The sequence below is a fragment of the Pungitius pungitius genome, chromosome 6 (genome assembly GCF_949316345.1).
Source record: "Pungitius pungitius chromosome 6, fPunPun2.1, whole genome shotgun sequence".
Taxonomy (NCBI): domain Eukaryota; kingdom Metazoa; phylum Chordata; class Actinopteri; order Perciformes; family Gasterosteidae; genus Pungitius; species Pungitius pungitius.
The window spans coordinates 2,126,619-2,152,088 of record NC_084905.1 but is presented as its reverse complement, the minus strand read 5'-3'; the positions used below and the strand labels follow the sequence as shown (position 1 = coordinate 2,152,088).

General features: G+C 45.7%; 1 protein-coding gene across 2 annotated transcripts; it reads left to right on the top strand.

Moving 5' to 3' along the window:
* The first annotated feature begins 294 nt into the window (after window positions 1-294).
* Window positions 295-25,252, top strand: si:dkeyp-19e1.3 (USP6 N-terminal-like protein). 2 transcript variants are annotated; one of them, XM_037451365.2, is made up of 14 exons: window positions 295-553; window positions 9,598-9,671; window positions 10,223-10,308; window positions 10,534-10,573; window positions 10,683-10,763; window positions 11,039-11,146; window positions 11,229-11,338; window positions 12,471-12,519; window positions 14,033-14,153; window positions 21,442-21,536; window positions 21,694-21,759; window positions 21,939-22,038; window positions 22,398-22,550; window positions 22,672-25,252. In XM_037451365.2, the coding sequence occupies exons 2-14, from the start codon at window positions 9,606-9,608 to the stop codon at window positions 24,042-24,044; spliced, it is 2,448 nt and encodes an 815-aa protein (XP_037307262.2). In that variant the 5' UTR covers window positions 295-553; window positions 9,598-9,605; the 3' UTR covers window positions 24,045-25,252. The 2 variants fall into 2 exon arrangements, with proteins under 2 accessions (XP_037307262.2, XP_037307260.2); XM_037451363.2 differs by lacking the exon at window positions 295-553 and adding an exon at window positions 1,068-1,247.
* The last annotated feature ends 218 nt before the right edge of the window (window positions 25,253-25,470 follow it).

Below are 25,470 nucleotides of genomic sequence, written 5' to 3'. Positions count from 1 at the left end.
CATCAATTGTCGCTCACGAATTATATATATATATATATTTATAAATTAAAAACTAGTTCGGTCCTTATTAACTCCTCAAAAAAATGATGGGACGAGCCACAGCAAACGTCTCGTTTACGTTGCATTGGTGAAGTATGTGTTCCATTACGTTTGTTGACGTTATAAAAAGAAAACGTGCAAATTTAAATCTAACTAATAATCCCAGTGACAATATCAAAGTGAACCAGTAAATATCACGTCTTACCGTCTTTAATACCATTCGCAGCCCTTTACACTGTGATCGGAAACTTTGCCTTAGCGACAGGCTCGCTGCTCGTCCACGTGCCGCTGCTGCCCGTGCGCGCGCGTCACCAGCCTTCGATGAGCTCGCGGCACGCGGACTCGGACGTGCGTCCGTTTTTGACCAGCGTCGATACGGATCGATACCGGCGAAGCAAGTGAAGTTCTTCGGCAACAGCGGGCCGCGTTGCGTTGACAGGGCTCCCCTGGACAGCAAGGGACATAATGTGGATGGTTCATGTACGTCTCTGCGTGTAGGAAGACCCTCCAGAAGGTGAGCTACTGACCGCTCACCCCGGAGCGACATGGACCGGGGGGGGGGGGACGACGACACTATACCTGTCCCCTCAACGTCCACTTTTTGTTCCTGACGTTTGTAACGGCTGCTCCCGCGTGGCCTCATCTGGTTATCGTTACATCCCGTGCGCACGAGAGTGAAATGGGACTACAGATGTAACGTTACGTTACGTGCGTGCGTGTGTGTTTCTCTTTTCAGGGACACCGAAATGTTTCGCTGTAAAAGTAGAAATGCACGCGCTGGCTCGTCAGCCTTTAAGTGGCGCGAACGGGGGACCGAGGGTTCAGATGTTTTTAAATCGCTCTTCGCGGGCTCTACTGACTTTCTAAAAATGGCATATAAACTCCGGACAGGTCATGTGTCCCCGGTAGGGCGCGCGCGCTTCTCTGTCCTCCGGTTGTCCGGTCAACCACTACGACAAACTGCGTGCGTGTTTTTTTTTTTTTAGTGCGCGCGCGGCTGTGTTTATGTCTTCGCAAGAAATCAATCTTGACACCCTTCGCTTCCGCATTTTGACTAATGGTGATAAGTGTCGGAATCAGGAACTGTGCTTGCCATCGAGATGGTGCGTTTGGTTCTGGTAGGAGAACACGGTTCCCCTCATCGGAGCGAGCAGGATTTGACCCCACAGCCGCCACAGAAGCTCCAGCGTCCAACCAGTTCGATACTGGTCTGTATATGTCAATTCTTGCTATGCGGGGTTATTTTTGAAAGCTTAACTGGGCGTCTCTGTGGGTCCTGCGAGGAGTGTGTGGGGGGGGGTCACAGAAGAACGGGTGGAAAGATCACCAGCAGGATTTAGCTATCATTCTCTACCAGATCTCTGGTGGTCATTGTACTTTGCCCCTCAACCCTTGTGTTTTTTGTTTTCCGTGTAAAGGTAATGTAACTGATGTGCTACAATTCCGAGCCAATTCCCCACATTTAAACACGCGATGTCAATAATCTGTGAGAGGGAAGTTGAAGGAGACATATTTGTATATTTTGTCATCTTGGTGCACCGGTTCGACTCATCTCAGTACAATCAGTCCACTGTTTCCTACAGTGGTGAGTAATATTTTCTCCTCATTGGATGTGCACGCGCCCTCGAGCATATAGACCACGGAGCGTTTTGTATTCTATCTCCTGTTGCTATGTTCAGCCTTTATTGTGTGACAGTCTTCTTTTGCGGTCTGAGGAGGAAGCCCCACACCGGAAAGGTGACAGCATTGTTGCTGTAGGGGGTGTGTGACAGGGTCCTCACACACCCGCCCCTTCAACGTTTATTTCCTCCTCCTTTTGTGGTTGGCGTTCAATGGTTTAATTTCAGATCAAGAGTTCACCCGTCCTATTTATTTAGTGTATTAATAATGACATTATTTGTATTTCTTCCTCATCAAATCAAAGATGAGCTTGAAACGTCTAGCTTTTTTGTAGAAGTTTGATGTTTGAACAGCCACATTTAGCTGGACAGTTTGACTTTTTATATATAACGGATGTTTCTTTGTAGAAAGCTTTCTGGGACTTTAATGTGCCCTTGAACAATGATCTGCCTCCGCAGTCCAATGCCAACAGGATGTGAGCCACGTGTGAGGCAGAGCATGTGAGGCCTTATTTAGTTGTTATGCCTGTGAAAGGGCCTCAGTCGACAGTATTAGCCTTTTCTTAAAACTGAGTGGGTGAAAAAGTAATTTCTCATACTGCAAACCCCCACCTAGGGCACTGCGTGATGCATCATTGGCATACATTTATTTGATGGATGAAAGAGTTGCAGCAGTATTGCAAATAATATGTCACGGTTCAGTTTGGTGAACAAAAGCACCGATGAAATCAATTCAACGCGATTCAATAGCTCTTATTATCAGACCAAATTTAGCTTTCACGTATGGTTCTCCGGTAACTCTCCAATAAGCAACCTTGTTTGTATTCTGTTGTGATAATATTATTTTGGTGGAAAGGGATCAATAGCCTTTCTGTCGGCCTGAATAGGGGCTTTATGATGTACGTCAAATGGCTAATGCTGGGTGTCACAAAACACACCAGATACTGAAGCCTTTTGATAACCGTCACTGAGGCACAGAGGCTTTAGCTCTGTTGTGTGACTCGTGAAATGTCTTTTCACAGTTTCGGGGATATCGTTCTAGAAATCTTGAAAGTATGACATTTACATAGGGCTCCTTATTTGAGTCAGGGTCATACGGCCTTCTGGGATATCACAGCACACAGTGGGTGATACAAAGGTTTTTTTTGACGTTTTGAACAGGTATTTTTGAAAATGGCCAAACTTGTTAAACACCAACCCCCTTAACTGCCTTAATAAATTCACTAATCGCACAGTTATATTTGATGGCACGAATCCTATTAAACAGCAAGACCTGGGCTTGCAGTTGATGTAGGCCATTTTCACATGCACCAAACACAACTAAAACAAAGAAATAAATTATTACCAGATGTCAACATTCCCACTCACCACTTTTCTGGCCATAACTATACGTCACTTCATGCTGTAAGGACAATTTATCAGATGAACACTGACAACCCACAGAATACGGACATGTAAGTCCTGCTGACGTCGAGCATCGGCGAGGTAAGAGCTAAAGAGCACCGACAACACAAATATCTTCATCAAACGAGTCAAAAATATCTTCTCACCTCAGCTGTTTAGCTAAGAAAGATCCCTAATAAATGGGAGAGTCTTTAACAGGTTAAGCTACAAGCTGGATTTAAACAACCACAGGACAGTACATGAAAGCCTTCGCAATGTTCCTAAATGTTGTTGATGCAAAGCACTAGTTACTTTTTAACCTGAATAAGAGCTTTTCCACACATGTTATTATGAGTTCTATGAATCCTTTGCAAGGAAGAGGATCCATTTATATGATTTTTGGCTTTCCCAGCAGGGTCATGTAGTTTAGTGTTTATGAATACTGTTCTCTTAACATTCCTGCCCCCCCTTTGAAAATGTGCTGCCACTCTGGGAAACAAGGCCTCTCCGGCTGGCCTGAGACTCTAAACGTTGTGTGGTCATTGTTATATTTAGACAACCCCCCCCTTCCCGCAGATATTTGGAGGAGACAGCAGTAAGGACCAGAGACAGTTCTCATGCCGGGTCCCATGCAGGGTGAGGTGGTAGAGTTGTTGTTTTTGGGGAATCTGCGTTGTGTGTGTGTGCTCAGCTTTGGATGACAAAACATGATAAGGCGGAGCGACAGCAGTGATACAGGACAGAGAAGCCCCCTTGGGGATGAAGAAAGCTATTCCCAGCCATGTGCTTTTCCCTCCGGTCCCTGTGCTCTGGATGCTTCATCCATGGGTCACACTTTCTCTGTGTCGCTGCTAATTATTTTAATGCATAAACACACATCCTCCAGAGAACAAAAAAAGCGCAGCTGGACAAGAAACGTGAATTTCTTGTTAAGCATACTTAGTGGCCGGTCATCAACTTTTCCCAGCTGTTTTCTCTCATTGGCCTGATTTGGTTTCATTCTTGACCCTAAGTCAATTTTCTTCCTTATACGGCCTCTGTGGTCATTTCAACCCAGTCAAGAGTGGATTAGGTTAGCACACTGTTGGCCATGCTTTGCTGTGAGTCAGTAGCCATAAAGGGTAAACAATTGTCCATTGTCCATGCACCATCACACCTGTAAAACACATGTTTAGTGGGACATTTTTAGTCTTCAATTGTCAAGAATGATGTAAAAGTATCTTTTAAGGGTTATTTTTATGCACATCATATTCACTGTAAGTGTAATTATTGACTAGCCTGAAGATGGCAGATACGATTTTTTTTGTCTCAGTCACAATCGTGTATTTTTAATCAAGCCTAATGTCCTCCAGGTCTATCAGTTGAACTGTATTCTTAAGTTCCATCTTGAATCAGTGCCTCCCTTTTAAAGAAAGGGCGATGTGTTGAACATCTTTGACAGCCTGCTTAGATTTTGTGTGGGGTGACTGTGGGGGTGAAAAGAGTATACTTTTAATAGCATACAGACCCAGTCAAGAGAAAAGTGTCAAGAGAAAATTCCACGGAAAGATCTGCTGAGGATGAATATGACTACAGCCTGTGGCTGGAAGATCTGAGCCAGGACCAGAGCTAGAGAATAGGACCATGAAATCTGTAGCAGTTCTGATATTTTCCACCGTATACGATATCATACACCTGGTCCCTGCTGAGAATAGAACACAAAATTAACACCTCTGTGAGCAATCCCCATTTCTCTCTGTCACTCTCATTAAAACTGGAGCTCTGAAGCCATCCGGGACTTGAGACTTCTTCATGTGGAAATTCGAGCCATGTGGTCGCTTGTAAGCGCGCCCCCCCCCCCCCCCCCCCCTTTTCTGAACTCGAATGATATGCTCCCAAACACCTCGAGACTACAGCATTAAGCTAATGTAATGAGTGGGTGTTTTTTCAACACATCCTTTGAAGTTCATTGCAGTGAATTCTGATAATTACTGAAATAATTACCTCCCAACATGGTGGCTATAGTACTACTTTGAATTTGTTTAATTATATCTTAGGATTGTCTTGCATGTACACCGAAATTATGTGCAAAGACATTTGGAAAAAAATAGATGGTCATGGAACATCAAATAGAAAATAACTGAATCACACAAATGAGAGGCATGTGATCAGGTTTGCGGTTATTTAACATTAAAACGGGGACCGTGGATCAAAAAAGTCCTGATAAGATGGCATTTTGATAGTTGCCTCTGGCACATTGCCGGATGGTAACATCAGTTAATCACAGCACGCGCTGGGCAGCGACACATGGCCATGCGTGACACAGAGCAGTTTACGCTCTGTGAGGGTTCGTGGTTCAATGAGTGCACGGCCTGAGCCGGTCTGATCTCAGAGCCAGACCGTCCCTTGGCTGACCACGCAGCGTTGACTAATCACTCAGTGGTAAAAATGAACCAAACATCTGTGGTCTCCTCCTTCGTCACGCCATCAGCAGTTCGGGAAGCGTCTCGCGGTGCCAACCACAAAGAACTTGATCAAATCTTAAAATGACCCAGAAACGGCTGTGTTCTTTGGGTTTTTACTGCCTTACCTGGAACGGAGGGAGACGACCACAGCTTATATTCGTTAAACATTTCACACCCTAGTGTAGTTTCAGCACAGGCTGTCTGCCCACTGATGCACATGCACACACACACACACACACACACCCACACACACACACCCCTCGCCATCAGTCCGGCGCAACCTACTGTGCTCAGAGTTTCCATAGTTGACGACTGCCAGACTCTTCCTAATCTCAGGCTGTCATTCTGACTTTCCTCTCGTGTAATCCACGGCCAGAACTCTCTGACCGATGTCCAGATTAAGATTGATCGCGCGCCAAATGGGAGATGATGTTGGAATTTATGGAAAATATTTTTTACTTTAGTGGAAATGGGTATAGAGAGTACGGGTTAAAATACAACTGAATGTATGTGTTAAATTCCAGTAAAACATACTCATTTAAATTGAATGTTATTAGCTCTGGACATTCCTAGGTCATTGACTGTACAATGCATTTTCTAGCGCCTTTTTGTCAATTTTTTTAGCACTCGTCAGATAGCCGGCTTGTCTCAAAATAATAGCCTTTGGGGTTACCATGCTGAGACTAAAAAACACATTTACACCTTTAACATATTTGTCAAAAAAATACTGGCCCTAATTATTCAGACACAAGTAGCATTTCTGTCCTTCTCTGGGCACGTTAAGCTATGTGATTGATGGCCTGAATGTTTGCTACACGTTTGGAGGTGGGACCTTACAGTGATGACTCCGCTATGGATGTTCTGCCTGGTTTTGATCTCTGCTCAACACCACGGCTGGGTGTGATTTCAGACTGCTGTGCAAGCTGCAAGTGGCTGCAGCAGTGCACTGAGAAATGTACGTACGAATGCTACATTTAGAGTGTTCTGTCATAATAGGAAATCATGTCACCGAGGTCTTAGGCTCAAAGTTTGTATCCTGTCAGCAAGCACTGCATATTCGTTGTGCATTAGCCATCTGCTGCCCGGGCCCTGGGTGCACTCACTGTGTAAACTGTGTACCACTTGGTCACCACCTCGCCCTCACTGCGCCCACGTTTGGAAAGGTTTTCTGTGTTCTAATATAAAAGAGGTGACTGCCAGTGTTGACGCTAGGATTTATTCTCAGCGAGTCGACTTAAAAGCTGTACATGGGTCAAGTCTAAAATGAGTCTCTTTCTTGCGGTATTAGTTCTCCCCTCATTTTGAATATCACACATGGTTGCATTCAATCCCCCAGGTGTGATGTTAGACTGTAAGCTCTCCCTCTCACTCAGTAACTTTCTCTCTATTTTTCGCAACCAGACCATTTTCCAGTCACCACTTGAATATAGCTGTTCAAAGTAAATACCAGCCCACATGATGTGGTGCCCATATTGGAGGACCTCATCTAGGCAAAATGCCAGCGGTGTTAATGTGAACGGCCCACTTTTGGGCATCGCTCACGATGATTTGAGGCTTTGTCTATAGAAGGGTTGCCCTTGGTTGGAGCACGGCTCATTTTGTTGTCACACAGGTTATTGAACCTGTTTTTAAAGGAGTGGCGGTCTCCGACTTCCTTTTCTTCCCGACCCCAACACAATACTATCAGCATTCTGGAGACTCAACACAGGAAGTAAACAGCTGGAACCTAAAGATGAAGCTTTACGGTCATGCTAGCACCACTTCACCTCAGGGACACAAGCGACAAAAAAAGGGACCTCACATGCAGCTCGAATGGAAAACACCTTCACATGATTCATGTAGAATTGTAGCTCGGTAAAGAAAATAGGAGGCTCTTTATGATCATGGTGCCCAGCTGCATAAACACAGGCCTAATTATTGGTGTGGTCTTCATAAGCATGTATAGCCTGTGTATATCTAAATAGCTAAGAGACACAATCATGGGTTAAAACACAGCTTTTTACATCTATTCAGACATCTGATGCTCAATACTTCCAACCTGATGTCTGCTTGCAAGCCGTGTGACGGCAGACCCGTGCATGTAAAGTACCACTAGAAAGAGGCCGGCACGGTTAGAGCCATGTTGACGGTGCCACTTTGCGGCCGTTTACTCAGCTGTGGACAGAGCTATGCTGACATCTAGAAAAACCTGAAATAGTTTTGAGCCCGAGATGAACACGCAACTTGGAACTGTGAAAGGAAAGCGCAGAACAGCAGCGGCCATTTGTTCAGCGCTCTGGTTTCACTTGCCAGCTGTTGGGGAAGACGCTCAGCTGTTGATTTGAAAGAGAACTGGATGCCGGGGGGCGTGAGGGGCTTGGTGCCTAATGAAAAGCATAAAATAAAAGTTGCACCTTCTCACTCCCCGTCCTGTGAACTCTGCTCATTTCTTTTCTTTCTTCACACATTCGTACCGAATGAAGTTCTTATTTCATGAGCGTTTTTAAAAGAGCAATCAACTAATTATTTTTAAACAAACTGCATGTTGAAATTTTGTTCCCGTCGGCCCCGCCCCCTTTTTTAACTCTGTTCGACCCACTGTTCTGGTGTGGAAATGACGGTGTGGAAATCTGTGCCGTGTTCAGGCACATGGCGTAAGGGTCCCTGTGTGGGGGAGACGGGACACACACACACCTGTCCCCGCAAGGCCTTTCAGACATGCACACCGCCACATGTGGCTACATGTGTTGTCAAACGTCAGCGAGAGTGTTCCTGAGTCGTGGCATTTGTCGCATTCGGCTCTTCTGGAGAGTTTTCCTTAAAGCCTGTGACCTTTTCAAACGACAGTCACTGAATGCTTCTGAAATAAATCATGGAGATTTTTGGAGTGGCACAACAGGCAGTTCATTTATTTGATTATATTTCAGTTTTTCCCCGTAGGTTTGGGGTTAGGGTAAACACTGTATTTCTTTCACGTTTTTGTTGCATTTAAGGTTCAAGCACGGTTTTCTCTCTCATTGCTTAAAATAATAATAATTTAAAAAATCACAGCAGATAGTCATTTTACCCCGATGCCCTGACAACTGCTGAACAGCCGAGCCCACCGCACAAGGCTTGAGGCAGGCTCCCCGGGGCGGAGCGGGGTCAGAGAGAGGTCGTATTGTGAGAGAGGAGGGGCTGGCGGTACCTTTGGCATCCGTTGTCCACTTATCTGACGCTTTCCTAATGGGCTCTGGTCGGTGTGCCGCTTTCGTGCCTCTGTATTGCATTATGGGTAGTAGTTGTACAGATGCTTGTTACTCTGTGTCAGCCTTCATACTATTCCTGTTTGAGATTAATGCTCAAATAGCACACATATCCATTTGAACATACTTTCTTTATCCTTTTTTTAATGTTTTTTTCATGGAACTGAGATGTGAATATTAATCACAAAGTGATAAACCTGTCGGAGTCTGGAAACACACCAGATGATTATTGGGTTCTTTAGCACAGTATTTCTGCATTTCATGATCGTGGGGGCAAAAAAGATTTGGATTATTTGATATTGTGAGTGGGTCAATCTAAATCGGTCTGTTCCACTCGTCTGATGTGTGCTGGGTTAGTTGTGGAAAGAGTTTGATGATGAGAAACAGACTTGTGACAGCAAGTCACAGGTCTAACATGATGATAGAAGTTCTTACGTTTTTAATGTTTTTTTGTATACGGTTTGAAACCAGTTTGATATGAATTGTATGATTGTTTTTCTTTTCTTTTTTTATACCACTGCTTGCCAACCAATGTACTCCTGCATCCTTTTCAAAGGCCACATAATACACTGACTAATGACTCTCAGAAAAAGCATACTAACGGTCGGGGACCTCGAGCTGAGGTGTAGCATTTAGTCAGCGAACACTAACAGGAAGTTGCCATTTGGCTCTGTCATCTTCATCAACTCGGCTATCTTAAAAAATATGTAATATGCCTCTTAAAAGGTTGTTCCACGTGACCATGTCTCCATATTCCACCCCAAAAAGCAGCAGTAAATCACTACAGTATCTTATGAGTGCAAATACGTCACGTTGACGTGGTTCATGCCAATTCTGATCATTATCAATTATTCCTTCTTTCCTTTCTTTCTTTTTGTCTCTTTCTAGATTTTGACATGAAGAAGGACATAGACTCATTGATAGCAGAGGAACGCGTTGAAATCATCGCCAAATATGACAAGGTATGTGTGTGCACGGGAACGCCGTCACCTAACCACGACAAACCTCACACATTTATCACAATCAGAATGAATCCAAGTCAACAAACTGTCATGGGAGTCAGAGCCACAGCATTTTCCTGTCACTTTTTGGGACAGATTTCAACCACAGCCAAAGCTGAAGCCGCAGATGTTGTAACACAGCTCATTGAGCTCATTAAGATGTTCCTATCTATTGTAAACTCGTGATTATTAGGAACATAAAACATCCTCCAAGAAGGGCAGTAAAGATGCATCTCTCTAACTCATCAAACCGGGGGAGTGGATTCTTTAACAACAGGAAGTGCAAATGGGATTACTAGGAAGGACTTTGGGGTGCTTAGTTGATCAATTCAGATTTTTTTTAAAGAAGTGACAATAAGGAACTACACTTAGTCTGTATCACTGTTTACCAGCAGTTCAATGTTCTACTTGTTTAAACGTTTTTTTGTTTGCTGTGCACATACACACAATTGTAAATGACCTTAAAGCTGTTTATTTAGCATAATCTGAATAATGTTATGGGGTTGTTTCAGGGCAGGCAGGAGGGTGTCACCATTGACCCATGGGAGGATGCTAACTACAACATCTATAAGGTTACCGACCGCTTCGGCTTTCTGCAGTAAGTTACTCAACTTAAAGCTCTCCCTTCTTCCTCGTGGTGGTTAAAGTTCTAGGAGAACACCTTTGTCTGTGTGCAGTTGTCATCTGTCACTTTTCCCACCTTTCTTTTATCTTATCTTTGTCACATTAGGCTGGTGTATTGTTTTCTTAGGGCCAAATGTAGATTACCCTCTGTGTCCATACTTCTAATACATGCTGTGCGTCTCTGCCTTTTCTGCTCCAGTGAGGAAGAGCTGCCGACTCCAAGTGCGCTGGAAGAGAAGGTATGACTTTTTAACTTGCGTAGTGAGTTCATATTTTGACCTTGCAGGTGTTATATGTACACCCGTTTCACATATGGACTGCATGTATGTTTGTCTTTCCTCTCTACAGCATAAGCAGCAGGAGATTGAGCGGGTGGAAAAATGGCTAAAGATGGTGAAGAATTGGGACAAGTACAGGAACAGTGAAAAGGTGTGTACCTCTATCATGGTGGATACACCAGTTAAACCCACTCTTCCCATTGGTCCCACTCAAGTATTTGATGTATTATTTCCGCCTCGGTTAATAATGTTTCTTTTTCCGTTCCCTTTTTAACCGCAGCTCATTCCCTAATGCCCCTTGTTAGGTCCAGACTGTTAATTGATGAGTCCTTGCCGACAGCAAGAGAGCCAACTATGCTACATCCCATCTTCTAGTTGTTCAGAAAGTCCCAAATCAAGTCTGTTGCTGTGTCACATGTGTTTCAGTTGGTGAAGCGAGTATATAAAGGAATCCCTCTGCAGCTGAGAGGCCAGGCCTGGGCCTTGCTTTTGGACATAGAGAAAGTCAAACAAGAAAACGTGGGGAAATACGAGGTAAGAATCTTAAATGGGGACGATTTCCCTTAAATATAAACACTAATATTTGGGTAGCTTTTCTAACCTTTCTATCCTCCAGAGAATGAAGCTGCAGGCTCGTAACTTCTCCGCTGAGATCAAGCAGATAGACCTGGACGTCAACAGAACGTTCAGGAACCACATCATGTTCATGGACCGCTTTGGAGTCAAGTGAGTTCTTGTCTTCACTCATCCGAAAGCAGCGTCCTATTTCTGTTTAACTTGAAAGCACACGGCCGTTACTGCGCATCATAAACAAATGGCTTCTCCCGCCTTTCCCTGGTAACATCTTTGACACCGTTTAGTTACCTTTCATAAGAAATGTCTTCAACTCCCGTTTCTGTCATATCCGTGTGTCCAAACAAATTGTCTTTCTCACCTATTGTGGTTTTTCACAGAGTGTGACCTCTGGCTTAAATTTTGTGGCAGCCCCACCACACGTGCATGCACACACACACACACACACACACACACACACACAAAGCGGTAGTTTCCTCCTCTGTGTTTTATTAGCCTTCCTGTCAGCGCATGAAGCCCCACATGAAATGGTATTCATACAGAAATCAGCATGAACACGTAGGTAATGACACATCAATGTTATGCAAATATATTAGAAATACCCATTAAACATACATCAAATGAACCGTGATCTGAAAGCTACTCGTTTCTTCGTGTCAATTGGATTCAGGCCGGGTGCTCTCCTTTTTGCTCTTTGTAACGTGCTTCCCCTTCAATTGAAAGCCAGCGAGCAGGAACAGACCAAAACAACGCTCCATCCTGCTCGGCCGCTCACTTCGTCCCCGCCGGTTCGACAGCTGTGTCTCACTCGCAGCGAGACACAGCTGCTTTTCCTGTCTCTCCCTGCAGGACCTGTGTTGACGATAGAGGCTTGTAGGGGCTACGTCCTCTCTCGTCCTCATTATGTTGGTTCAGTGCCACTTCTCTACGGAAACACACACACACACGTACAGACACACATTAGCGCTTCACTGTTGGAAACAATTCAGACTGTAATCCACACTAGAGGAACACACACGTACACACTTACAAACCCTACTGGAATGATGCGATGCAGCCAAACCTCATCAGCCCCCCCCCCCCCCCCCCCCCCCAACAAATACTTCCCGCTTGTCCGTGCTGATTAATGGAGTAATTTGGGGACGAGGTGGTTGAAAATCCTTATTTATGTAACCTCTGGGAATTCCTTCACGGACGAAACTGATTCCCCGTTTCGACCTACTCTGTTTGTTGCTTAGGAACCACTTCCTCATTCTAACTGGCGGTTTCTCTGTTCCCTCTCCAGGCAGCAGGCCCTGTTTCACGTACTAGCAGCTTACTCCGTCTACAACACGGTAAGTGTGTTTGTGTGTGCAGAAGTGAGCTTGCTTTTGCCACGGTGTGTGTTACATAACACGGAGGAGTCTTGTGAACACCAGCTGCGAAGCAGAAGTAGCACGTCGGTGATGCAACAGTTCATAAGGTGCGTTGGTTAAGATGGAGCGGAGAATATCCCAAGCACTCTAAACCCATCTGTTCCCATTTGTGTTTATAGCCTTTGCTGAGATCTTTTATTTATGAACGTGGTGCTGGCTGAATGTACGCCATCACAGCGTAACAGTCGGCCCACCAGTGAAGCCACATATATAGTTAGGCCACGTTCTTCTTGGACCGCTAGTATAGAGAGCCTGGTTTTCTTGATTTATGATGCACTGCTGGACACACTGTCCGAAATAACAGATGTGGGATTTAGTTTAACCTCAAGTAATAGTTTGTTATGGGCTAAACTGAACGTTAGCCCATATCAAACCTTACACTTTTTGTAGTCTTGCTGTAAATAGCTTCGAGGTTGAGCATCATAACTACTTTAAAGTCTGTCTGTACTTTCTCCACCACAAGCCAGAGTTTGTCTCTTTTGGCTGGAATCTATCACTTACAATTAGGTGAGAAATCCCTGTGTATGGGCATATTTACAAAAGACAGTAAATGCGTATGCGTCTATTATAACAGTAATGAGTATATGATGATTCTCTATGATGAGCCGTCTAGTAGGGATATAAATATCACCATTCAAAGACGGCTTTGTGTACAGTAGATTACGCCTCCCCATATATGAGCACAGTCCAAGTCTGTTTTTCAGACTGGGCTCTGGAGTTGGTTCCTGTGTGGTGGAGGTGTTTGAGCCAGAGGAAACGGGCATGTGCTGTTTTTCCCTTTTCCCTTTCCCCCCCTCTTCACACACTGCTCAGAAGAAACTGGGTCAGTAGAAGGCAGCGAGCGATAGGGACAGAAGGAGGGGGGTGGATGTGTTTGTCTGTTTGTCTATGAGACGATGGAGAGGAATGCAGAGAATGTGTAGTTTAACCTCAGTATAACCGTGAATATATTTAGTCCATCTGCGTGGAAGGATACTTTGGCATGTCCATTTCTGGCTAAATAAATCAGCCTTAATATGGACAAATACCAAGTGTGTGTCCACCATTGTGTATCTCTCGTTGCCAAGGGCGATGTGTTTAGCGTAAATCATTGAATCGTTGTGGAGTCAAATTGGCGCCACTTCAAGATGAAGACATGACATTAGTGAGAATGTATTATGGGCTTCTGTAAATATTTGAACACGCTCTGGTTAAAGTGTTTCTAATACTGAAGCTGCATGTGCAGTAGGTGACACACATCCACAGTCTAGTTTCAGACCACATCAGACATTCAGATGCACTCATGTCTCGGACGTATGTGTGTGTCTGTGTGTGTGTGTGTGTGTGTTCCTGTGTGCGTGCGTGCATGCCTCACTCGCTCGATTTAATTATGAATAATTCCACCCATCCGGTTAAATTGAACCCGTCTCCTTCTCCTATGTCCCCCATCCAGGAGGTGAGCTACTGCCAGGGGATGAGTCAGATTGCTGCCATTTTGCTCATGTACCTGAATGAGGAAGATGCCTTCTGGGCTCTGTCCCAGCTCCTCACCAACGGAAAGCATGCCATGCATGGTGAGACACGGAGGAAGAACAAAGCACGGCTTGTAATATGAAACGGCATAATGACGCTTCTCGTAGAAAAGGACAAAACTGTGCTGTGTGCTTACGTTGATGAATGTTGTCACGACTACCTGGCTCGCAGTAGCAGTGACATAGGGGAGACCACACAGTTGTTTAGTTCAATCAAATTATAGTTTATTCAAAACGTCATTTCCTATGACGAAATCATAACTTTCATTAATAAAGGTGTGTAATCAGTAAATGAGAAACCAAAAGGTGTAGTGCGAATCTGCAAAGTGTAACCTAGGCGTCCTGAAAGGAAAAGCAAAGAAGAGCAAAAAGTGCTGCTGCCGTCCTGGACGACCGAGCAGCGACGCACAGCCCAGAGCCGAGTAGAGTCGAGTCGGGAGGGGTCCAGAGAGAGAGAGAGCCAGCGGCACTGGCAGGCGATCCTCTTAAACAGTCCCGCCCATCAGCTGCTGTCAGATGGGCCAGGATTCCACAGCTCCCCCTTCAGATTGGGAGGGGAGAGACGGCCCAACCATATTCTCTACATGAAGGGAGTGAGCACACCCAGCACGGCATAGCCGGGCGTGACATCACTCCCCCCACAAAACAGAGACCCATATGGGACTCTGTAGAACTACATTCTACTCATTACCCCCTAGTCAATACTGAGAACTAAACCTAAACCCAAAAACTATAAGTGACTACACCCCCTTACCCGTTTAACTACTTACCCAGAGATCCTAAGGTTAGACTAAACCAAACTCTTTATTATCTCTTAATACAACAGCCACAACTATAAATTTCCAAAATCATTCCCCCCCTCTCAGCCCACCCAATATACCCCCCCCCCCCCCCCACCCTTCCACCCAGCAAATCCTGGCGCCTGGATAGCAATTTAAGAATGGAAAGTTGGGAGACAGGAGAGAAAAAAAAACAGACCGGAGAGGGGATAGACACCACTTAGTCATAAAGAGCCCGCGACAAGGCATCAGCCATGACGTTCTCGGATCCCTTGATGTGCCTAACAGACAAGTTATACGGCTGTAGAAAAAGAGCCCAGCGCATGAGGCGCTGGTTAGTGTTCTGAAGAGAAGACAGGAAAGTAAGAGGATTGTGATCAGAAAAGACCACCACAGGGTGTAGCCCACCACCAACATAAACATCAAAATGTTGGAGTGCCCAAATGAGGGCCAGGGCCTCCTTTTCGATAGTAGAATAGTTCAATTGGTGACAATTAAATTTCCGAGAAAAATAGGAAACTGGTCTATCTATTCCATTGTCATCCTTTTGAAGGAGGACGGCACCTGCCCCTACCTGGCTGGCATCTACTTGAAGCTGGAAGGGCTCCTCCAGCCTAGGAGCAGCCAGGACAGGTGCAGAACTCAGGAGAGACTTGGCGTTTTCGAATGCACGTTGGCACTCATTAGTCCAATCAAATTTAACTGAACCCTTCAGTAGGTTAGTTAGTGGGGCAACAACAGATGAAAAATTACAGCAAAAACTCCTGTAATACCCTATCATCCCTAGAAAGCGCATTAATTCTTTCTTAGTGACAGGCCGTGAAAATTTGTCAATGGCCAGGACCTTTGCTCTCACTGGCCGAACGTTCCCCTGTCCCACCACCTTCCCCAGATACACCACTGTAGCTTGGGCGAACTCGCACTTTGCTAAGTTCACAGTGAGGTTTGCAGCCGCCAAACGCTCAAATAATGAACGTATGCGGGCAAGGTGGACTGTCCAGGTGTCCGAATAACAGACAACATCATCAATATACACCGCACATCCCTCCAGTCCCCCAACGACTCGATTCATGAGCCGCTGGAAACTGGAGGGGGCGTTGCGCAATCCAAAAGCCATTCTCGTATAAGAATAGAGTCCCGACGACGTGATAAAGGCCGAGATCTCTTGTGCCCTGGGAGTAAGTGGAACCTGGTAATACCCTTTTAGCAAGTCAAACTTGCTCACATAACGTGCTGCACCGACTTGGTCAACACAATCTTCAATTCTAGGCAGTGGGTAAGAGTCTGGTTTTGTCACGCCATTTACTTTTCTGTAGTCCGTGCAAAACCTGTATGTATGATCCGGTTTTTTGACTAATAAGCAGGGCGAAGCCCAGCTCGAGTAGGACTGTACCGCAAGGCCATTCTCAAGAAGATATTGGATACTATCATCCAGACTCTTACGCTTATCAGGACCAGTTCGGTAAAACCTCTGACGGATTGGCTTAGCATCACCCACGTCTATGTCATGCTCAATTAAAGTTGTGCAGGTGGGAGTATCTGCAAACAGACAAGAAAATTCAAAGATTAGCGCTTTCAATTCTGCTTGCTGCTGCAAATCCAAATGGTCCAAACTTCCCTCTAATTTGGCCAACGTCTCTGAATTATTGAGACGAGCATGCAACATAGAATAGTCAGGGCCCTGTACATCATCCTCCAACTCTGCATCGGCTACAGACGTGCTTGACACAACTAACACAGGTGATTTTCTCTTACCACTAGGAGACTGTGCCGATGCATAGTATGGCTTAAGTAAATTGATATGACATAACTGTGTTGCCCGCCTACGGTCAGGCGTAGCAACCACATAATTAGTCTCTGACACTTTTCGAACCACACTGTAAGGCCCTGAATTTTTTGCACCAAAAGGAGACCCAGGTATAGGCAACAATGCCACCACCTGATCCCCTGGGCTAAAGACACGAGCTTCTGTTTTACAGTCATAATTTCTCTTCATTTTTATTTGAGCGACAGTCAAATTTTCGGTTGCCATTTTACATGCTAACAGCAACCTGCGTCGGAAACCATACACATAACTAGACAAACTCTTAGGTGGTTCAAATGACTCCATATCACTTGACCACACAGACAATGGGGTACGAACCTTGTGACCAAATACTAGTTCGTTGGGACTAAAACCTGTGCTTTCTTGCACCACTGCTCTAGCCGCCAACATTAGCCATGGTAGACCCTCCTCCCAGTCGCGTTTCATCTCTATGCAGTAAGCCCGTAATAGAGACTTAAGGGTGGCGTGGAACCTCTCCAACACTCCTTGACTTTGTGCGTGGTATGCACTGCTCAAGTTATGCTGGATATGCAGCTGTTTTAAGGCTGCTGCAAATGTTTTCGATGTAAAATTTGAACCCCGATCGCTTTGGATCACTCTGGGAAGACCAAATATTGAAACAAATTGCGACAATGCTTTCACCACAGCCCTTGTAGTAATGCTCCTCAAAGCATAAGCAGCAGGATATCGTGTCGCCTGGCACATGATGGTAAACAGATAAACACATCCTGATTTTGACTGGGGTAAAGGGCCCACACAGTCAATGATCAAATGTTCAAAAGGCTTACCAACAGACACAATGGGTTGTAAAGGCGCAGGCTTAATGACAGAATTTTGCTTACCCGCCATTTGACAGACATGACACGTTCGTATAAACCGTGCAACGTCCCTCTTTATCCGTGGCCAATAACAATGTTTCAACAACTGCTGGTATGTTTTCTTCACACCAAAATGACCTGCTGTTTCCCCATGCGCTGTTTTTAGTGCCACTTCCCGAAACTTCTCAGGCATCACCACCTGCAAAATCTGATCTCCCCCATCAATACCTGGAGTAGGTGACCACCTTCTTAGCAACAATCCATCCTTCACAAAATAACAGCGATCTAACTTGTCATCTGACGTCAACTCAAAATATTTCACTAAGCTCTGATCGCTCTTTTGAGCCTCAGCAATGTCCCATCGAGACAACGGTACTGGTAACTGTGGGATAAACACATGAGCAGACATGTGCTTCGATACCTCAGACGAGTTGGCATTCTGCTTATTTGCCATAGCGCGCGTCACAGCGCATGCCGTAAAAACCTCTGGAAAGTCTCTTTGACTCTTATCGGACTCATCCACTGACGAAGGCCCGGTCTTAACCACCGGAGATGGTGAAACCTGATCAGGAAAAACACAGTCATGAGCAAAATTATTACCCACAATCAGATCAATTCCCTCAATAGGTAAAGAAGGACGAACAGCAATAGTTACTTCCCCGCTCACAAAACCCGAAAATAACTGAATTTTGTGCAGTGGTACTGGAAACGACTGGAGACCAATTCCCCGTATTAATACACAGTTTCCTGTATCAGACTGAGACGAGAAAGGCAAGACAGATTTACAGATGAAACTTTCTGATGCACCCGTATCACGCAGAATTTTCACTGGAACGCGATGCGAGTCTCCAACCAATGCCACAAATCCCTCTGTGACAAATGGTGCATAATCTGTTATACAAGATGCAGGAAATTCAAGCTCATCACCTTGTACATTGCTCAACCCTTTTTCAATCGATACTGTACATTGTGCACGATCCAATGTCTTTGCTGGGACTTTCTTAGTTTTCCTCTCTGAGCGTATCGCCGGAACAGAAGAAGCGCAAAGGCCAACTTTTCCTCCTTCAACCTTCCCCCTGTTACGCTCCAACAACGCCGGACAATTTTTTTTCCAATGATTTTTCCCAAAACAATAATTACAGTCTGTTTTAAGATCGAAATCTGATGGTTTACCACGTGCCAGTGAAGTGGAAAACACGGATGCGTCCGTATTAACCCGACTATAGCGACGTTCTTTGTAGTTCGTGTTTGGACGCAAACTAAAATCACGAACTGGAGTTTTGTGAATGAGAGAAAAATTATCGGCAAGAACCGCGGCCTCGGTTGCTGTTTTCACTTTATGTTCGCTAATATAAGTGGCTATTCGATCAGGCACAGTGTTCTTTAGTTGTTCTAAAATCATAAGATCACACAACTCCTCAAACGAGTCCACCTGTTCAGCTGTAAGCCAACGTTGAAAAAAACTGGTCAATTCCCTCGCCCATTCAGCGTAAGTTTGCTTGTCCGATTTTTTCCATGATCGAAAGCGCTGTCTATAAGCCTCAGGGATTAACTCATAGCATTTTAAGACTGCTGCCTTAACGCACTGATAGACCCCCTTTTCAGAAGACGGTAAAGCCACAAATGCCTTCTGAGCACGGCCAACTAAAGTGGTTTGTAACAGTACAATTTTATCCTCGTCACTCCAATTTTGCTCAGTAGCAATATTCTCAAATAACGAAAAAAACACATCTGGATCCTGCTCATTAAATTTAGGCAAGAACTTGATCATAGCGCCCAAACCTGACTGCTGCGGTTTTCCAAGTTTGCCTTCAGCTGCTAGTTGCAGCCTAGTACGCTCAATTTCACGTTCATGCTCTAAATTTTTAAGCTTTCCCCATTCCAACTCACGATCTTTGTCTTTCTGTGCAGCTTCTATTCTTATACAGTCCAATTCGTTATCAAGCTTTCTTTGAGCTAATTCATTGTCAAATTTTTTCCTTTCAAATTCTTGCTCCAATTTCAACGTCTCTCGTTTTTCTTGCAATTCGTGTTTCAGATTTAACAATTTTACTTGCTGTTCAAATGTTAATACGCTGGATTTTTTCAAAGTAAGCTCACTGTCTGAACCCAGCTCACTGTCTGAATCCGATGCTTCCTGACCACCGCGCTCTGGCCCTTTCTCGTCCGGTAGCACGTTCTTACTTACCAAACTCACACGAACCAATCCAAGCAGCTCCTGCTTCTTAGCTCCCTTCGGTAGTGTTACAGCAATCTCATAATGCTTAGCCACACTATTCAACTGTTTAATGTTCAACGCCGCAAGCAAAGCCACTGAAGGAGCAGCCAAAAACGTATCAAGTGCACTTATTATTTCAACTTAAATGATAAGTCACCCATCAACCATCCAACCAGGCTATGATCTATATACATTAACTCTACTAGCCACACATCTAGCCAAACAAACAAAAACTCCGACGTTCTTCGGGTTACCAAACAACCACACGGACTAAATCGAGCGAAACGGAAAGCTCATGTTACAGGACAACACCGGAGTTTCTCCCTAAACATTTACCCCCTACCTATTCCCCTATCTTCACACTAAGTCCAAGAACAAGGCTAATTTACTCACCAATACCGATGGAATCGTACTGTCCCGACAAAAGTCAATTCAGCCGGTGCTCCACGGCGGTGCCCTCGTCCGGACTTCAGTGACCCGCAACCTAAACCCACAACGCCGAAGCGCACTAAATGGGGATAAAACAGGCTCCGTTTAGTGCCACCCTGCAACACAAGTCTCCTTACAAACACACTTCGCCCTTCAAACTCCGTAAACAATATGTGGTTACATCTTTCTAATCTGCATAAATCCTCCCAACTTTTGCCATTATCAAACAAGTAATTTTAGCGATCACGGTACTAAAATAACTTTCAACTCGTGAACTAAACAATCGACGCGGAACTCCCCATAACCAAACAACGCATGTCAGCTGATTATACTACTACTACTATCAGCTGATCGACAGTACGTTTTATTCATCAAAATGTGAACCAATGACGTAACTCTACCCACGCAACTAAGCCTACACAGAACTGCGAATTATAGTAGGTTCGTCTACCACTCAGGACTTAAACGGTTCGGACGAGCCCCCATATGTCACGACTACCTGGCTCGCAGTAGCAGTGACATAGGGGAGACCACACAGTTGTTTAGTTCAATCAAATTATAGTTTATTCAAAACGTCATTTCCTATGACGAAATCATAACTTTCATTAATAAAGGTGTGTAATCAGTAAATGAGAAACCAAAAGGTGTAGTGCGAATCTGCAAAGTGTAACCTAGGCGTCCTGAAAGGAAAAGCAAAGAAGAGCAAAAAGTGCTGCTGCCGTCCTGGACGACCGAGCAGCGACGCACAGCCCAGAGCCGAGTAGAGTCGAGTCGGGAGGGGTCCAGAGAGAGAGAGAGCCAGCGGCACTGGCAGGCGATCCTCTTAAACAGTCCCGCCCATCAGCTGCTGTCAGATGGGCCAGGATTCCACAGCTCCCCCTTCAGATTGGGAGGGGAGAGACGGCCCAACCATATTCTCTACATGAAGGGAGTGAGCACACCCAGCACGGCATAGCCGGGCGTGACAATGTGTAGACACATTTTTAAATGTGGATGATAAATTGTCAAAGAGGAGACCATAAGATTCTGTTGTCTGGGGGAGAAACCTTAGTAATTTGCTTTAAGAGCTGGAATGAAGTTCTGTACGATGTAACAATTATCTCTTTAGTAATGCTGGTGTTCGGCATTTCTTATTTCCTAAAACCACCTTCTTGTTCAAAGCAAAGTCCCCCAATTGTTCTCAGTAACCTTTTACCAAGTCACAAAAGTGGAGATACTTTTTCATTTGTAAATTTCAAGTATTCATTTTTCATTACGCTAGGGTTCTTCATCCCAGGATTCCCCAAGCTGCATCGTTACCAGGCCCACCACGAGCTGATCCTCTCCAAAATGCTGCCAAAGCTGAAGAAACACATGGTCAGTTAAAGTACATCAAGTCCAGATTTATTCTGCCAAAGATTTGGAACTGGCAGCAGATTACTGCACTCTGAGATCTGTTGACGAAGAGTGCATTATATATAAAACGTATTATTATTCCGTGGAGTATTGTCCTTCATTCATTCTTACCCCACAGGACAAGGAGCAGATGACAACAGGGATTTATACCACCAAATGGTTTTTGCAGTGCTTCATTGACAGAGTGAGTGTTTTTGGATTTCCCAAACTCCACGAGCCTTCTTCCCCACCCCCACACGGACATCTTGTGCATTGAAACTCATTAATCCCTATATTCCTTTGAACACGGAACTACATCTGGTGTTGTTTTTGTCCCCTTTTTATTTTTATTTTTAATCCACTGCTGTGTGTCTTGCATAACAGACCCCAATCACCCTTACCCTGCGTTTATGGGACATCTACATCATGGAGGGAGAGAAGATGCTAAGTGCCATGGCTTATACAACGCTCAAGCTACACAAGAGTGAGTACGAGGACGACTGCGTTCCCTTTGGCGCCGTGCGGTGTTGAGCGAGTCAAACCGGTTTCGTGCCCAGGTACACCCGCGACAGCCGCTACACCAGTGAGTGTGTCACCGCGCGCTGCCCGCCGCTCGGCTGCCTCCTAACTGGCTTACGTAATGCAAGTGGGCAGTTGCTGTGGAGAAGAACCAAAAGCCGACTTTTCATTGGACACCCGCCTCTGTGTGCACATCTCACTTTGTGTGTTGATGTCTTTTAACAATATCATTTGTATTCATGTGACGGCGTTCAGTGGACGTGTCACTGCATGGGCTCGCTCGCATCATCCGTTCTTTGAGTTAAGTTTCCTTTGTCCTCACAGAGCGCCTGCAGAAGCTGCCATTAGAGGATCTGAGGGAGTTTCTTCAGGAGCAGATCGCTGTTTCTTTCTTCCTGCCCGATGATGTGGTGGTTGAACAGTTACAAGCTGCTATGTCTGAACTTCGCAGTAAAAAGCTTGACAATCCTCCTCCAGGTGCACTCGTCTTTCCTTATTTATCATATCATCACGGATAAAACTTCATTTTTGGCCAAAAGTAAGCTAAACTATGCTTTTGTTAACCAATGTTCCCTATTTTCCATCTTCTCGTGTTTAGCCAAGTCAGAAGAGCAGCCAAAGAAACCTCTGGGTCAAGAGAGGCCCATTCTCCTTTTGCCTCCGCAGCCTGACTCCCCCGTGGAGGTCAAAGCAAATCCGCAGCCCCCGGCGCAGACCCCGGCTCACCGGGTCGCCGAGGCCCAGCGAGCGGACGCCGTCGTTCCACACCAGACCCAGGAGCCCAGAACTCCGTCTCTGCCTTCACCTGACGCGCTCGTAGTCCACACACCGGGCACGCCTACTGCTTTGAGGCCCTGCAGAGCCCCCCCGTTACCTCCGAAAGCACATCAACCCCGGGCCGAGGTCGGACTGGACGGAGGCGCGAAGGAGGGGCCTCCGTGTGCCGGCCTGAACAGAGTTGACGGAGATCAGGCCGCCGACCCCGAGGCGGAGGAGGAGCCGATGGATTGGCCCCCACCTTACGAGCCCCCTGCCTTGGAAGCTCTCGCCGCACAGACGGAGGAGATCATGGACCTGCCCGATCTGCCACCTCCACCTTTATTCTACACTGAGCAGAACGAGCAAAGCCACGTGGATGGCGGACCCCCGTCTCCGGAGACCCGCTCTCCTTCCCCTCGCTCGGCCTCCTCAGCAGTCACTCAGATGAAGCTACCGCCAAAGCCATGCTTCAAACCCCCCACGTCGCTTCAGCACGCCCAGAGGAAAGCTCCTCCCTCAAAGCCTTCCACTCACCCTGCCTTCGCCACCTCCTCCTCCTCTCCTCCCAGACTTCCTCCCCCTAAGCCAACCAAGTTCCCGGTCTCTCTCTACGTCCCGATGCCCACCGGAGACCGGCGGCCCTCCAACACCTCCCAGTATGACAACCTTTCCGAGGCCGATGAGGACGACGCCTTTCCGGAGAGGCTGCTGCGCTCCACTCCGGAGGAAACCCCCAGCATGCACTGCAGCGCCCCACCCGCCACTGGCCGGGATCGGGACGCTGGCCTCCACCCTGTGCCTCCGCCTCCCCCGTTCAACCCCTCGTCGCCCTCATCCGTTCGCCCGCCGCTGTGGGGCCTCCCCAGTCTGCCACAGGAGCCGGAATACGAAGGGCAGGACAGCTGGGTGGAGGACTCCATCATCCCCCCTCCTCCAGATAACTTTGCGGACAAACTCATTCCCTTCCAGTCTGGTGCCGCCAGCTGTTCAGACACACACAGAAGCCCCTCGCCCGGGTTCTCAAAGCCTTTCTCCAGGGCCCCACGGGACCGCTCCGCTTTCCCAGCACCCCTGTTGTACACCAGGTCTCGCCCAGGCCACTCCAGGCCCTTGGGCCAGTCGGCGGTAGCAGTGTGCACGGTCCGATCCAGCCCGGACTTTTGCAGGATGCCGCCGGGGGGTCAGCCGCTGCCCAAATCAGTGACCTTTTAAAAGTCATCAAGTGTTTTTTGAGCATGCCTCATTATGCCAATAGTAATGTCTGTTAATTCTTGGTTCATTTTAAAGCCATGAAGTGAAAAGCCAGTAGAGAACAAGAGTGTGTGTGTGTGTGTGTGTGTGTGTGTGTGTGTGTGTGTGTGTGTGTGTGTGTGTGTGTGTGTGTGTGTGTGTGTCAGAGAAAGGACTCTTGTCAATCACAAATGACACACTTGCACTTTTTTTTCTTTTTTTTCTCGGTGTGAGCCAAACTGCTGTCTGTTGCGTGTCACCGTTCCCCTCACAAGAAGCGAGTGTGTTTTCTTACCTGCCCTCGTTCCACCGTTGCTCCATTTCGTTCCAACCGAAGTGTCTTCACCGATCGCAGTACACTGAGGCCACATCTCCGGCACCAGGGCTTTTGAGGCTGCAGAGTACGGTTCATCTTTGCTGAAGCACCCAAAGCCTGTTTATATATTTATACTGCTTTTTATGGTAAACTGTGAGCAGGCTTAAACATACTAACAGTAAATCAAACTATTAGGTAACCCTAAACACAACATGTTCTACGTCTTAAGGTCAATACTTGATCAAACCAGTTTGTACAAACGCAGTTAGCATGCAAGCCTCTGAAGAATGTTGAGGTTGTAACCACCAGCCACAGGAAATATGTGGTGCAATACGTCACTGGTGTAAATACAGAAAATAGTTATTCACATGAAGCCTTGTCAGTTTTTTTTGTATTTCTGGCAGGTAGTAGTTGGTATTTTGATGCTTATTTAAGATGTCTAGTTAGGGTAAAGGATTTCAATCTTTTTGTCTGCCATTTGACTTCATGTACTGTTACATGTATATAAATACAACAATATGGTGTTTTGTATAGGCTATATTTTATGAATGTGGCATATATTTAGCACAGAGTCCCGATATTTATAGTGAGTAGCTCCATCTGGTGGTCAGATGTTACAGGTCAGCAGCAACTGACTTGAGCTCTTAAATGAGGGCCCAGTATTTAAGGATGCAGACGGCCCTGATTTATAGCGCCTGTGAGCAGGACAAAAAGAATCCGCATGCACTTTGTCTGAGAATCATGCGCAGAATGTGGTGACAATTTGTTTAAATACTTAGATCAGAAGAAATGGAAGTTGAGCCATACAATACTGTACAAGGACCTAATTGTCACGTGTTTCTGTTACGTTTTATACTATGTAAAACCAAGAGGTTTTGTAATTCTAAGTATTCAGTTTATTTTTAATGGATTCCCAGGTTATTGCGAAAATAGTTTCATCTTACGAAGTGATGTTTTATGGTTTGTTGTGAACTTTGGTTTTGCTGCAACTCTTCCGATGACTTGAAGTACGTTTGGTTTGCTGTGGTCATGTGACCTGTACATCACTGCTCATCTTGGTGATGCTGGGGCTCCGACCAAAGCTTATGTTCA

Coding starts and splice junctions, on each gene's coding strand:
- si:dkeyp-19e1.3 (XM_037451363.2), top strand. CDS start 1,097: ATGGTGATAAGTGTCGGAATCAGGAACTGTGCTTGCCATCGAGATGGT. Junction 11,147..11,228: donor AAAACGTGGGGAAATACGAG/GTAAGAATCTTA, acceptor TCTATCCTCCAG/AGAATGAAGCTGCAGGCTCG. Junction 22,039..22,397: donor AACGCTCAAGCTACACAAGA/GTGAGTACGAGG, acceptor TTGTCCTCACAG/AGCGCCTGCAGAAGCTGCCA.